The 13,555-nt window shown below is 41.5% G+C and overlaps 2 protein-coding genes across 2 annotated transcripts; one reads left to right on the top strand and one right to left on the bottom strand.

The window, feature by feature from the left end:
- Positions 1-5,212: 5,212 nt before the first annotated feature.
- LOC6620640 (tyrosine-protein phosphatase non-receptor type 9) lies at positions 5,213-7,560 on the bottom strand. Its single transcript, XM_002044808.2, has 5 exons — positions 6,654-7,560; positions 6,432-6,592; positions 6,137-6,366; positions 5,864-6,071; positions 5,213-5,800 (listed from the first exon to the last, which is right to left on the bottom strand). The coding sequence occupies exons 1-5, from the start codon at positions 7,304-7,306 to the stop codon at positions 5,574-5,576; spliced, it is 1,479 nt and encodes a 492-aa protein (XP_002044844.1). The 5' UTR covers positions 7,307-7,560; the 3' UTR covers positions 5,213-5,573.
- Positions 7,561-10,989: 3,429 nt separating this feature from the next.
- Positions 10,990-13,388, top strand: LOC6620639 (keratin, type I cytoskeletal 9). Its single transcript, XM_032725459.1, has 7 exons — positions 10,990-11,780; positions 11,902-12,000; positions 12,119-12,334; positions 12,389-12,457; positions 12,514-12,657; positions 12,723-12,782; positions 12,906-13,388. Exons 1-7 carry the CDS (start codon positions 11,010-11,012, stop codon positions 13,293-13,295), a joined length of 1,749 nt encoding a protein of 582 aa, XP_032581350.1. The 5' UTR covers positions 10,990-11,009; the 3' UTR covers positions 13,296-13,388.
- Positions 13,389-13,555: the final 167 nt, after the last annotated feature.

Below are 13,555 nucleotides of genomic sequence, written 5' to 3'. Positions count from 1 at the left end.
TTTTATTTTTATTTATTTTTTTTTTTCGTATTTTTAGTTTAGGGGCTTACACAACCTCCTGTGCAGCTGCGCATCTCGAAGATGCATTTTTATTGCCGCTTCCCTGCGATACCAAATAATCGTTGGAGCTGCATTTATCGATATTGCCTGACGCTACAATCGGACACTTCAATTTGATTCGATTTGATTGCAGTGCCCATTAGCATTCCGCATTCCGAAAGTTAGGCAGAAAACAAATAAAGCAACAGATGTCTTTGGCTTGAAATGGAAAATTTTATGAAAATTGCCAGCCAAGTCGTGGGGTTAATGGAAGTCGTGACATCGCACCACCATTCAGAATATTTCGAGTTACTATTTAGAGGTACTTAATATGTATGAGTTCTTAAAACATTGCTAGTTTCTATGATTAAGAAATAAAGCTCAGTTGGGGAAACAAAACATACCTTTAATGACTTATTTAAATGCTAATGGGAAGGAATATGTATTTTAAAATGCATAAAACGGTGAAGCTTAAGCATTGACAATTTAATGTAGTTATTTTCCCAGACACTGTGCAATAGTTCTGCTGAAAAACCCTTTAAGCAAATATAACTCCCATTTATAAACACATACTTTTGATATTATAGAATTATTATATTGTTATTATTGTTATATACAAATTTGTTCAACTCCTGTCAAAGTTTCGAGCGCTTGAAGGGTTCAAGTAAGTTCACTGAACTTGGTCTTTGGTCCACAAAATTCTCTGAAGTGTTCCACCACTTAGCGCCTTGAGGGTCTAACTGGGCCCAAAGGTTGGCCACAAAATTTCCGCCCTGTCATGCTGGCCATGCACTTTGGCCAAAAGCCACTCGATGATAAACCTTCGGAAAAAAATAAAGAAACTCAAAATCGAATACTGACCAACCGCAAGACAATGTCGCCGAACTGTGGTTAGCGACAGTTATGAGTTGTTCTTGAATGATCGATCATGGTGATAATGATCGTTGTGGCCATAATCACGATGGAGATGAAGATGTAGCGTTAATATGACCTTCGAAAGAATCAAACTAGCAGCAGCCAGTCGGCTGTGGACGACATTTTTGATAGTTTTCAGTAAGCAAGTGAATGGAATTCCAGCTCCTAGGCTACAGTGAGGCATGGCTAAGGGGTCTTAAGGAAGCTACCGATTAAAACAGCTTGGAAACATTTATATTCTAGTAATGGAATGGGTTACAAGACTTTAAAAAATTAATTGCTTATTGCGTATACTAGAAAATTGCATATCAATATTTTGCCATTCAAGTTGTTAAGCCTAATTTCCTCCGCCAGTTTTTTTTATATTAGACATAAACATCTACCAGGTATTATTATTTGTATTAATTTTTTTATTTAAGAGACCACTGTGCTGCCAGTGTGACCCGGAAGCTAGTGCTTAATGCGACTCGATTCGAATCGATTCCATTGGATTCGATTTACTTCGATTTTATTATTGGTTCGAGCATCGCTCTTTTATTTGGTTTTTATATATGATTTTCCATTTTTTTTTCTTTTTGGACTGGGCAACCGCATTACCTTCGGCGGCGGACTGTCGCCGCTCTGAAGGATAACCGGTAACCGGTAGGCGGCTTTTGTTTTGTTTTTTTGGCTGGCGTTGCCCTGGGTTAACGACCAACTGGCGCAAAAGTGTGGAAGTGCAGGCAGACATGCATGGCAGGCTACAAATTACGCATACGCCGCTTGGTACCGAGCCCAACTTGAGCTCAACTGGAGATACTGTATCTCGTCGATTGCAAAAGCAAGAGTAGCAAAAATAGCTAAAGCAAAGCAACAGCTGAAAAGCAAAAGCAAAGCAATAGCAAATGCGAAGGCAGGCCAGCCAAAATCAGTCAGTCAGACTAGTGAGACTCACTAAACTAACTCACTAAAAGTTGCATGCGTTCGAAATCAGTTTAAGGTGAATTAGATTTTGACACACATACAGCGACAGCGTTTTGCATAAACCAAAAAAATACAAAAATATACGAATATACGAAAATTATGAAATTAGTCTCAGTTGTCTGGGTCGTTCGCTTTTGCGAAAAGCAAAAGCTGCCAAATCGAAAATGACAACGAAATTAGCTTTAATGGCCGGACCTCAGACTCTATTGTCTAGTTTTTCTTGTTGTTCTCGCGACGTTGCCACGCCCATATGGGCGTTCGCAATTTGCATAAGATCTTCTATTTGAACCCGAACACCAAAAGGTTCAACTGCTCAGCACGAGACAAAGCCAGAAGTTCTTAACTACTTAAGGTTCTGTTGAATAGCAATTTAGGTCTAAATTTACACACTTTTTTCCAGGAAAAGTAACTTGAATTGCATATTTTGTATTCTAATAGATATTTGAACAATAAAAATTAAGTAAAATTACTCTGGCCATTTTGGTTCCCTTTTAATTCGCATAAAAACTCAAAGTTACCATATATGTAGAATTCTGCCATTTGTTCGACTTCTTTGGGGACCCTCAACGGCCCTGGAAAGCAACTATAGTTGGTATACAAGAGGGCCAAAGTGGCGGAGCCCATTGTCCCTGCCATTGAACGGCAATTCATGGCGCATCAATTAATTCTGGCGACGTTGACATGGCTTTAAATCGAGCGACTTGCAGACGAAGATCCATTGGAGCAGCAATCGGGGGCTACACAGATAGGGGGGCTTTTGAGGGGTATATTGTGCAGATTACTGACAGTTCACTTTGCCGTGTGCCCAATGGTGCAATTAAATGTAAAGACATCGCCGAAGTCACTGCCATTGTTCGTTCGGTGTTTGTTTCTTGTTTCTTGTTGCCTGTTGCTGTTTCAGCCAATAGACAATAACAAGGTTGGTCTACAGTTTTTGTGCTTCGTTTTCAGTACTCTTTGGATTTGATTTAATTGCCAGCGTTTTTGGCCCATTACAGGGACTTAATTCTTCGATTTTATGAGTAATCCGGCCAATAGCTGTGCCGACGAGACCCTGAACGGGATGATGATCTACGGTTCGGACTCTGACCCGGATTGAAGTCGTATCAATCGTCACGTTTCACGTTCCACGTTCCCAGTAAACGCACACACAAAAAGACGAGCTGAGCCTTGCATAAATTAGCGATTGCCAAAGTCTCTCGGCGTTTTTGTCTCAGTTTCTCAGCCTCCGACGGTGACTAATTGCAAACAATTACTAATATTAAGTACGAGTGGTTGTCCGAGTGTTCAAATAATCAGAGATACAAAGTGTCCCAAATGCAAGCAGACAACTTGATTTCTGGCGTGAAAAGGAAGCTGTCACATTGGGAGATTGGGCCACGATTCAATCGATGAGAGCGAATTTAAAATACTCTGCAAACCAACAAAAAATCTTTGTTAATTAGTGAAAGTAAGGGTATACCAGATATAAATCCAATAATAAAGAAATATGTATCATATATGTAGATTAAAAACTGAAAAATATATTTATAAAGCTTCGAGAGTACTTCAACTCAACTTTTCATATGGCTTATAAGTCCGCAAATTTACAAATAGTTTATATACATACGGGAAGATGCTGATGTTGGACTTTCGGCAGGCAACGAGCTCATAAAGTTCACAATTATTCACTCAAACACTTTGCGAATTGCGGCAGGGAAATGCAATGGTATGTGTGTGTGTGTCTATGTGCTTGGTAGGAAAGGCAAAAATATCATAATGCATTTAAGCCAAGTTAACATGTTAAAAATTCTGTGGCTGCGGCGGCTTTTGGTTTTGGCCGTCATTTTCAGTTGATTGGCAAACCGAACGTGGTGGCCCACCGAAAAAAAAGAGAAGAGATAAAATTAAAAAGTTTTGGTTAGACAGGGGCGGCGTTGGGTTAGGGGGCGTGGTCCGGCAGTAGTGCTGTGAAAAGGCCGCGACTCTGTAGTGTCATGATTTATCGGAGCTGCCTGGATAACTTTTTGCCCTCAAAAAGAAAAAAAACTAAAAGAAAAGTACGTGATATTGATCAGGTTAACTCAGGGGTTTTTTCCAAAACAACAATTTTGTATTCAGTGACACCGAAAATAAGAATATTACCCACAACTCTTTAACACCATGACTTGGCGGATATCAATTAGGCAGGCCTTCTGGCAGCTGTTGCCTAAATTTAGACTGTCTGGCTTTGATCGAAGTGATTGGCCGAAAAATAAAAATAAATGAGAAACCGCTGCACAGAGCTGTAAATAATTAAATCCATGAGTTGGCGCAAACAAAAGTGGCAATTGTTGTTAATGGGAGAGCAACGCGAATTGGGTCATTAGTCTGGAATCAAAAAATCCTGAGCGGGAAGTCAGACCAACGGCAGCCAATTACACAATATTTTCAACGAGATTTTAACAGCAAGTGATTGCATAAACTGGGGGAATTATATTTAGATGGATTGCCTGTGCAGTAAACACATCCACTTTATTTAGAAATATTCCATTACAATTTATTGGGGCCACTTTCTGCGCACATACCTTGGATGGAAAATAAGGACAACGATTTCCGGTAAAAGTTCCATATGTTCGAAGGGGTTATTCATCATTACTTGGCCAAATGTAGTAATAAAGTTAAATAAATGAGTGATTTTAATATCCGGTAATCAACGTAAGAGAATTTTTTCACTTTTTGGCGGATTTAATATAATTCAGTATTTATACATATTTGCATGTTTTGTCGTTTAGCAAATATTAGCAAAAAATTAGAGTTTTTATTTTTGAATACAGTTTGATTGGGAATTTAATAATGAGCTCAACGAGGCATTTCATGTTCAGACAATTATTTTGAAAGTTGTGGCCAAAATACTGATTATTTTATGACAGACAATCGGCTTTTTGCAAAATGCGATATTTACGAATGGGATTTTCGTCATTACTTGGCTAAAAATGCAAATAAAAATGAAAGAATTACTGTTTTTAGCAGCCAATTATCATTGCTAAAGATCCCTATCACTTTTTGACGAAGTTTGAGAAATTAATTTTTGGCTGAATTTTCGCATTTTTTTTAAGGTAACATCATCAAAATTTGCAAAAAAATAAAATTTCCATTTTTAAACACAGTTTGATTGGAAATTAAATTACGAGCTCAACGAGGTATAACATTCCATATTCAGGCGATTATTTTTTAAGTTATGCCCGACATGCTAATGATTATGATCGCCTGGTACCAGAAATCCAAGAAATTATTCTTCGGTTAAAAACTCTTTGCTGTTTGTTTTGCTAATGTTGCTGGTTTTGTTTCTAAATTTTTTGCTATTTGTTTTTCACTTACTTTAAATTTAATTTATGTAATGTTTTAACATAGAAGATTTTGCTTGGTATGTATTAATATTTTAAAAAATAATAGATTAACGTAAATTGGTTACTCTACTCCCCACAACTTCATCTCCCTCTCCGTGTCTCTGGATCCATTTGTGCTCCCCATCGTTTCTCTCGTATCATATATATCATATTTTATCAAATCAAGACCAACATCTAGTCGAAGAAAGTTGCAACTCCAATTTGCAATGGTAAAGCATAAAATTATTCTGTATACAAGTTGGTTCCTCGTCCGTTTTCCGGTCCAAGGACTGTGTTGGTAGTATTAGCCTACTCCGAGTCCGGTTCATGCTGATCAAAGCCAACTAGATCGGTCGGCTTTAGCATTCCGCGCGAATATGCGTATTCGATGAGGGCCAGGTGACAGAACACGTACTGTTCGGGCATCTGAAGACAGTGGGCTCGCTGCGAGCGGATCTTTTCAACGGTTCCACGTATGTCCACCGTGCCCACGTCCTCCAGGCGCGATGTGCAAGTGGCCAGGGTGATGAATGTACCTGTATAGAGTTTTTGGTAGTCAGTCAATCTGGCGAGGTTTGTCTACAATGTTGGCGACTCACCTGAGCGTCCAATGCCTGCACTGCAGTGCACCACAATGGGCGGTCCAAGGGGATGACCCGCCCAGGTGTCGACCAGTCCTTCGAGGACCTGCGCCTGCTTCTCACGCACCTTCTGCACGAAGTTCAGCATGGTCATGGCCGAGCTGGGAATGCCATAGTCCGGCCAGCTGGTGAACTGCCAGTGTGAGACATTGCGAACTTCGTCTGTCTGTTGGCGAAATGACAAAGTGATTCTAATAATATTCGCTATCGCTACTATAAAGAGAGCTTCACCTTTATGTTTCTCAATTCTAACGAGGTAACCATGTAGCCCTCGTTGCACTCAACGCTAATTGTTCGCACATGGTAGTCGCCAAACTCTAAGGAACCTTCTTCAGTCGGCTCCCAGTACTGGACGCATTTCACACATCCGCGCTCCACCACGCGCATCGTCATCACTATAAGTAAACAATGTTGTTCCCAGATCATGCGCCAAAAGTCCTTGCATGTGTTTGGTAATGGACCTGGCGGAGTTAACTCCATTAGTATATAGTTTATACATATGATTAAGTATGTCGTCATCGCTTACCTTGAGTTGTTATATACGCACTATCTTCTTTGTAGCCATCGACGAAGTTCGCATTTATGTAATCCGACGCCTCGTCGCCGTCTTCCTGTGTCAGAACCACTCGATTTTGATCGTAGCAGAGGACGTCTGCGAAGCGATTCTTGGTCAGATTGGCATGCATTCTGCGAGAATATAGGAACGTTAATTATCACAGATCTAGAATAAAGATTTCATTTGACCTACCTCGAATGCCAGAAGGTGCCCTCGGGCGGCCTACTCCGAATGACCGCGTACTCCTCAATCAAACCACGGAGTCCGCCCTGCTTCATCATCTGGACAATCTGATGAATGGACTTGGAATCGCCCTCCTGACCATCGAGACTATCATCGATACTCATGTCGGATGAGGAGCTGCTGGGCGGGTTCAAAAACTCTCTGCCCCCATTGGTGGTGGCGCCGTTAGCTGCTCCAGCAGCTGTGGTGGCGTACGTGATGGTACTGTTGTTGTCCGCGGTATTATTATCGCCCAACTGGTGGACGGCGCTGATTATCCTGGTTTTTTGATTGTTGGACACAAATTCTGATCCAGTTTCTGAACTGGATCCGGATCCATCGCTCACATCCATGATATTGGCCAGCAGCTTGTCCTCACGATTCATCATCGATTGGCGGCAGCTGAGCAACGATGTGTCGTGATCGACCTCCAGCGTGCCACCCAAGTGAAGGGACAGCGTCTTGTGCGGCACGTGCAGCGCCAATTGAGGCACCGATACAGTGAACACTCGCTCGCGCAGCTTCTTTCGCACGAATAGACGCAGGATCTTAATGAGTGCTTTGAACCACAGTGGCGCTGTCACGATCAGGACCTTCTTCAGACGCGCTGGATAACTGGCCATCAAGAATCAAAAAATGTAGACAAGTTTTATTTCTGTGATAGCTACGATTTCTTACTAGGTCACTGTGTAACGTCTCAATAAAGAAGTATTGTTTTGACAGTTCACATATGGCAGGTCAAAATGTTCCTTAGATGTGAATTTTTTAGAATTTCAGTCGACTACTCTTTCTTTACAATCTGCGTACGAAATCGAATTAAAGCGTTATCCTTTGAACAATTACTACTTCATTTACCGCCCCTATAATTATAAATAAAAATTTGTGAAGCTTTTACTTTAAAACCTTAATTACCTTAATTATTTATAAAATGCGTATTTATTTTCGAAGGGTTCCCACCATAACTTGGCTAAAAATGCTCATAAACAAGAAAGAATTACTGTTTTGAGCAGCTATTTACCAGTGCTAACAATCCCTATAACTTTTTGAAGAATTTAGGAAAATTAATTTTTAGGTCAATTTTCGCATTTTTTGTAAGGGGTAACATCATCAAAATTTGCAATAAATGGCAAAAATAAAGAATTTCCTTTGTGGATACAAAAATAATAAAAAGGTGCAGTTATGGTAAATACTATGGAATTGGAAAGCAAAAAGGGGTGCTCTGGATTTTCAAAGCTATTATTTAAAGATAAAATGTCTAATGGCATTGCATTTATATGTGCCTCGCTCGCATTTATTTGATTTCTGCATTAGCATTTAAGAATAACGATCGGTCGAACTAGTTTGGCTTTGGAGATGACAGATTAGCTTAATCTCAGCGTATCTTTGGCTGTTTCTTCAGTCCGCCAATTAGCAGAAATTAACTCGAAGGACTTCTGATGGCCAAGAGTGCGTATTGTTTGGGCCAGGCCAAGTCATTCCAGGGATTTGTAGCGTAGAGGTTAAACCACTTGTATAACAAGCGCTAAGAGGCTGCGCCAAATTCAAGTGGTTAGCGGTACAACAAAAAAATAATGGAAAAATGAATTGCAGCAACTAGTTTGCTTTTAATATTTATGGCGCTATTTATTATGTTAATTTCTGAGCACGGCGATTTCTCACAGGCAAACGAATCAATCGTTTATATTGTTTTTTTTTCATTCTAGCCGCTGCCCCAATTCGCAGATTAAATGAAGGCAAAAATCGCTGGGAGTCGTAAAAGTGCAAAGTGTATAACTAAACCGCATTAAAGTCTAAAAGTTGCCTGCAAAACTGCAACTCCGTCTCTTTCGGATTTTCAGCATTAGTGTTTAGTATATGTTGCCAAGCAGCGAAACGAAGTCAAACGATTTGGCAAGGTTATTATTTATTGCACAAAGACATGTGTTAATAATACACACAAACACGAATCGAGTTTCGAATACCGCAGAGTTGCCAGTTAGAGTCGAGTGCTTTTTTTCGCCTCCAACAATTGTCAATAAACCCTAATTGCCAGAGATCGTAATTCTCCGAGTACAATGTCAAGTGCCGATGGCTCATTAGCGATGGAGTGTGGTTATCGCCATTTCCGCTTCCGGCTGCGGTCCAAATAAAAAGGGTTTTCCGCTGTGAAAAATGACCACACATTGAAGAACTTGAATGCGAAAATTGAGGAAAATAAATACCCATAACGATGGCAATTAAAAGTGGAGAAGTGACAAAGAAAACAATCCTGTTCTTTTGCGGCTTAACAAATCAGTTCACAAGACACCGGCTGAGCCTCAAATATATTCAGACATTCGAAATGGGTTTCCATTTGAAGGCTAAATGCAAGATTGATCGGAATTTAAACACTTTTAACATGTTTGGCTTATGTTATATTTGAAGTGTTTATAGCACGATTTTGGCATGTTTTAAAACGGGATTTTGAGTGACTTGAAGATTTTTAAATATGTCTTTGCAACAGATGGCCATGTCATGTTATAAATAAACAATAACATTTGTACACACCTAAGAATATTTTAAGCATCTCGATAACCTATTTGTATCTCAAATCAAGGCTGCTCCATTGACAAAGATTCCAAGATATATAAAGTAAAATAGATAAATAGAAGAATATTTAATTTATTGCATTAATTTTGTATTATTTATATCTGAAATCATCACCCTTGAGCATGTAAGGTTCAACCTGCTAATGAATCTGACTCATCGCCCCGTGAATGCCACAAGTGACTTACTATATCAGATCGTAAAGTTGCCATTAGATGGCTGAATTAAAAGCCAAAATCTGAGGGCAGTCGAAGCATTAAAGGGCACAACATTTGCACAAAGTGAAACAATTATATCATTATTGTTTTGGCTTCGCTCGTTTTATTGTGCCCCATAATTACGGCTGTGGTTTCGTATTTTTTTTTTCGGGGGCCACTAAGAAACGTTTACTGAAAACGTTGATACACAGGAAAAAATTATAATTACAATACATATAAAACTACAAAAAAAGAGTACATCACTATAATAAAATGCATTTATTTGAGTTAGTAAATATACATTTTTTGCATCGAAAAGTGCTCTTGTATTATTAAAAATATTTAAAATTGATTTCTTAAATAAAATGAACATTACTTCAAACTTCAAGTGAGGCACGCTTCAACAGTTGGAGTTGCGTTTAAACGCTTATGTCATGCCGATCCAATCCGACCCGAGTAGCTATATATGTGCATATCCCCCTTATATTCCCCATCCGATCTCTGCGCACTTGAAAGGTTAAACGAGTGTGACGAGCCGCCGCCGCTGATGTTTTGCCGCTTGGACTTGGACTACCTGGCTTTAGCTTCAGCTTTGGCTTTAACTTTAACCCATGTTTGCCATTACGTTCACGGGGCAGCCCCTTCACGTAATCTCCCGTCGCCCTGTCAGTGCACTCGGATGATCATCGCCGAGATGCTGGCCCAATCTCACCCATTTAACTAATGGCCAATGCTAATTAACAGTCACGCATAACTGCGACACCTGCATTTCGGTTTTCCACCTTTTACATAAGGTCTTTATTTCAATCACCTTTCGGGGCGCTGAAAGCCGAAAAATAAGGGGGAGTAGGCACATTATAGCATTAGCTAATGACTCCGATTCGTGTCGTCTATTAAATGTGCCTAATGGCTGGGTAATTGTGGCTTCTAGTTCTGGTCAGGTGAGAAGTCTGGTCATTTGTAAACCCCGAAGTTCTGGTCGTCTTTTAAAGTGGTGTCTTGGAAAAAGCACCCCATATAATTAGGCCTCATCATAATTTTTGCAAAGGGGAAATGCGATTCATCTAGATATATTTCTTAGCATCAAAGTAATCTCTAATCTTGTTATTGAAGCTACTTGAACATAATGACAATTCCTAAAAGTTATTGCCATAACAATCCTCTTATAATAGGGCTTGGGAAATATAGTATAGAAAGATAGTAATAGCAATAATATCTCAAAGTCCATTTAATTGAGTAATAGAAACTAGTTCCAGCTGAAAAACTAAACTAGTTTAAAGATGGAGCCCCCTAGATGAAACGGCCCCCTGTTAAGATGTCGCTATATTTGCGTACGACAATTCGTGGCATAAGATATGCCACACTGATCAGCTCCACAGACGATTGACCCATTGCACAATCGTCAAAGCGAAGGCGTGTCCAGTGGGAGGATGCACCAACAACGCCCACCGCCCAACTAACCGTGAACGTTTCGATGGATCCATGCGAACCAAACGATCCGACGATGTTATATAAGCTAGTGGACAAGGCTTCCTGGACGCAGTTTTCTTTCGATCGGCCGCCAATGGAGAACCTGCAAGGGCTGCGTTTGCTCCTCGGATTAATCGGTTTAGTCCTGATCTTGGGATCGGTGGAGAGTAGGCCGGGTGGAATGGAGTTCCAGTCGCACTACTTGCAGGCCATCACCGCCTACCGGAGGCTAGAGAGGATCCTTCCCAAGGAGGAGCTGCGCGCTCTAACGGGCATTGGATTATTGAATGGAGCCCGCCAAGCGGAAGAGCAAATGGAACAGAATTTGGTGGAAGCCGTCAGGGAGCTGCTGTTCCAAATGAATCTCACGGAAAGCGGGCGTGTCATGTCCAAAATCGATGCCATCGAACAACAGTTGTCCAGGGATCAGAGGGCCCTGGAAATACTCAATCGGGTGATGGATGTGGTGTCCCAGGCCAAGGACGATCATGAGTTTCGAGTGGAGTTAAGGGAAATGGCTCAGCAGCAAAAGGAGGAGGAGCTGTACAATCAGGAACTCTCTGCCGATCTCACGGATCAGCCGAAATTGGGCGAGAGATTGGGAAAACTGAGAAGGAATATCATCAAGCAGGTGCCTCAAATGAAAAACGAACTGGATGCGAAGATTGACAAGGCTCTGCAGCATTTATTGGAACAGGCTGGAGAGGATGGAGTGCTGGCTAAGGCCAAGCAAAAGGTGATCCACAAAAGGCAAATCAAGAATGGAACGAAGCAGAGGAAACAGGAGAATCGGGAGACCCAGGAGGAGGCGGAGCAACGACAAATTCCGGAGGAAATGAGGATTATAAAGTCCATACTTTCTGAGGTAGTACTAGGAATTATTCACAATAAGTTTAGAATAATAAATAAGTTTAAGTTAAAAATGCATGTCTTTAGTATGCAATGCTTGATTTTTTTAACGCCAGGCTCATGACTTGCGCTTCCAGGAAGATTTCCTGGAAAATATGTTGGATCAGCCGCCACCGAGGCGAATTAAAATAGAACCCAATCCTTCGGAACTCGATGACCTGGATGTAAACGTAAAGGTGAGCAAAAGGACCCTTGTTGAACCCTTTGTGACTAACCCAATGACCTCTAATTGATGATGACCTAACCAAACATTGACTTGGTTCACCTAACCCTTTGTCCCACGGCCTTTTGAAGTCGCCAAACATTACAGCCAAGGCCAAAGGTAAACCAAAAATGAATGCGGAGCCGGAGAAACAGGTGGAGGCGGAGGGCACAGGCTCCTCCTCGGAATTGGCCACGGATGATAACGATGACCTGGGCGATGGGGAGGAACCCGGAGCTGGCGGAGACGGAGCAGGAGGTGGAGGAGGCGGTGGCGGTCTGGTTGGCATCATTGGCAGCCTCAGCGGTGTGAGTGGAAGGCTAAGAAACCCTTAAATATTAAGTTAATATGTATTTTTTTAGGGTGAAGGTGGTTCAGATGTGGGTGCCTTAATTGGTGCCCTAACTGGTGTGGTTTCCACTTTATTTGGAGTAAGTATTGAAGTTCTCCAATCCCTCTAGGATATTTAAATATAATTTTATTTTAGCCTGGAGGCCTAGATGTGCAAGGTCTGATTCAAACGGGAACCTCGCTGATCTCTGGACTTCTGGGCGGGAACAAGAACTTTGGCCTCGTGTTGGGACAATATGTGGGCACTGCTTTGGATGGTCTCTCTGGAGGTGGTGGAGCGGTGGGTTCCATAAACCTATTTTCATGAATTTTAAGTCATTCTAGGTTTATATATTATTTTTTCAGATTAACAATGGCCAGTTTATAGGCAACTTCTTGGGCACTGTGCTGGCCGCACTGAGCGCTGTATTTATATATTTTGCTTATATATATTTACCTTCTAGATCCCAACCTCATAACTGTGTTACTAACCCCTGAACGTCGTTGATTTAGCGAGTGAAGTAAACAACATTCTACAATCTTTAACAGGATCCCGAGGAGGAGGGCCCGCCGCAACCATTGACCTTCACCAAGAACCTGATCACCAGCTTCCTGGAGGCAAAGTTTCGGCCAATTTCAGAGGACGGCTCAGAGGAGCGACACGGAAGTGCGGAGTTGCCACGCCCGCGAAAGAAGAAAGAAGGCGGTGGATGGGCAGCTGCGGCGGCAAATAACTTTGATTCTGGAGGATTTGTGAAGCAGGTGGCCTCCCATCTGGTGAGCAATGCCCTTGGATTGATTTTGAATGCCGGGCTGGGAGCCGCTGGAGGAGCTTCGAGTGCAGCCAAGAATATTTTCGCCAGCAGCAGCATGGGGCATCACGCCAAGCCGGCAGATCACCATAGATCTTGGAACCTCTACGATAATGAGCCATTCTAGCCAGCTTAGTCATCACATAATCATAGTTACGTTAATCGTTTGTGTTAAACCCATTTTTTTTTGCTAGTTCGTAACCGAAATAAATAAAGAAGTGAGGAGCAAGACTTGTTGGTCACTTGGGCAGCTAAGAAAGCGTAAAAGAGGGGCTCTAAATCAAGTGGCGTAACAGCTTGGACAGCGGCTGATGCAAGAGATCCAATGGAATTCAGTGGGAGCCACTGCAATGAACCACTCTCCCAAGGATGCGGTGGGGCAAATCA

The sequence above is a fragment of the Drosophila sechellia genome, chromosome X (genome assembly GCF_004382195.2).
Source record: "Drosophila sechellia strain sech25 chromosome X, ASM438219v1, whole genome shotgun sequence".
NCBI lineage: Eukaryota > Metazoa > Arthropoda > Insecta > Diptera > Drosophilidae > Drosophila > Drosophila sechellia.
This window is presented reverse-complemented; position numbering and strand designations above follow the sequence as displayed.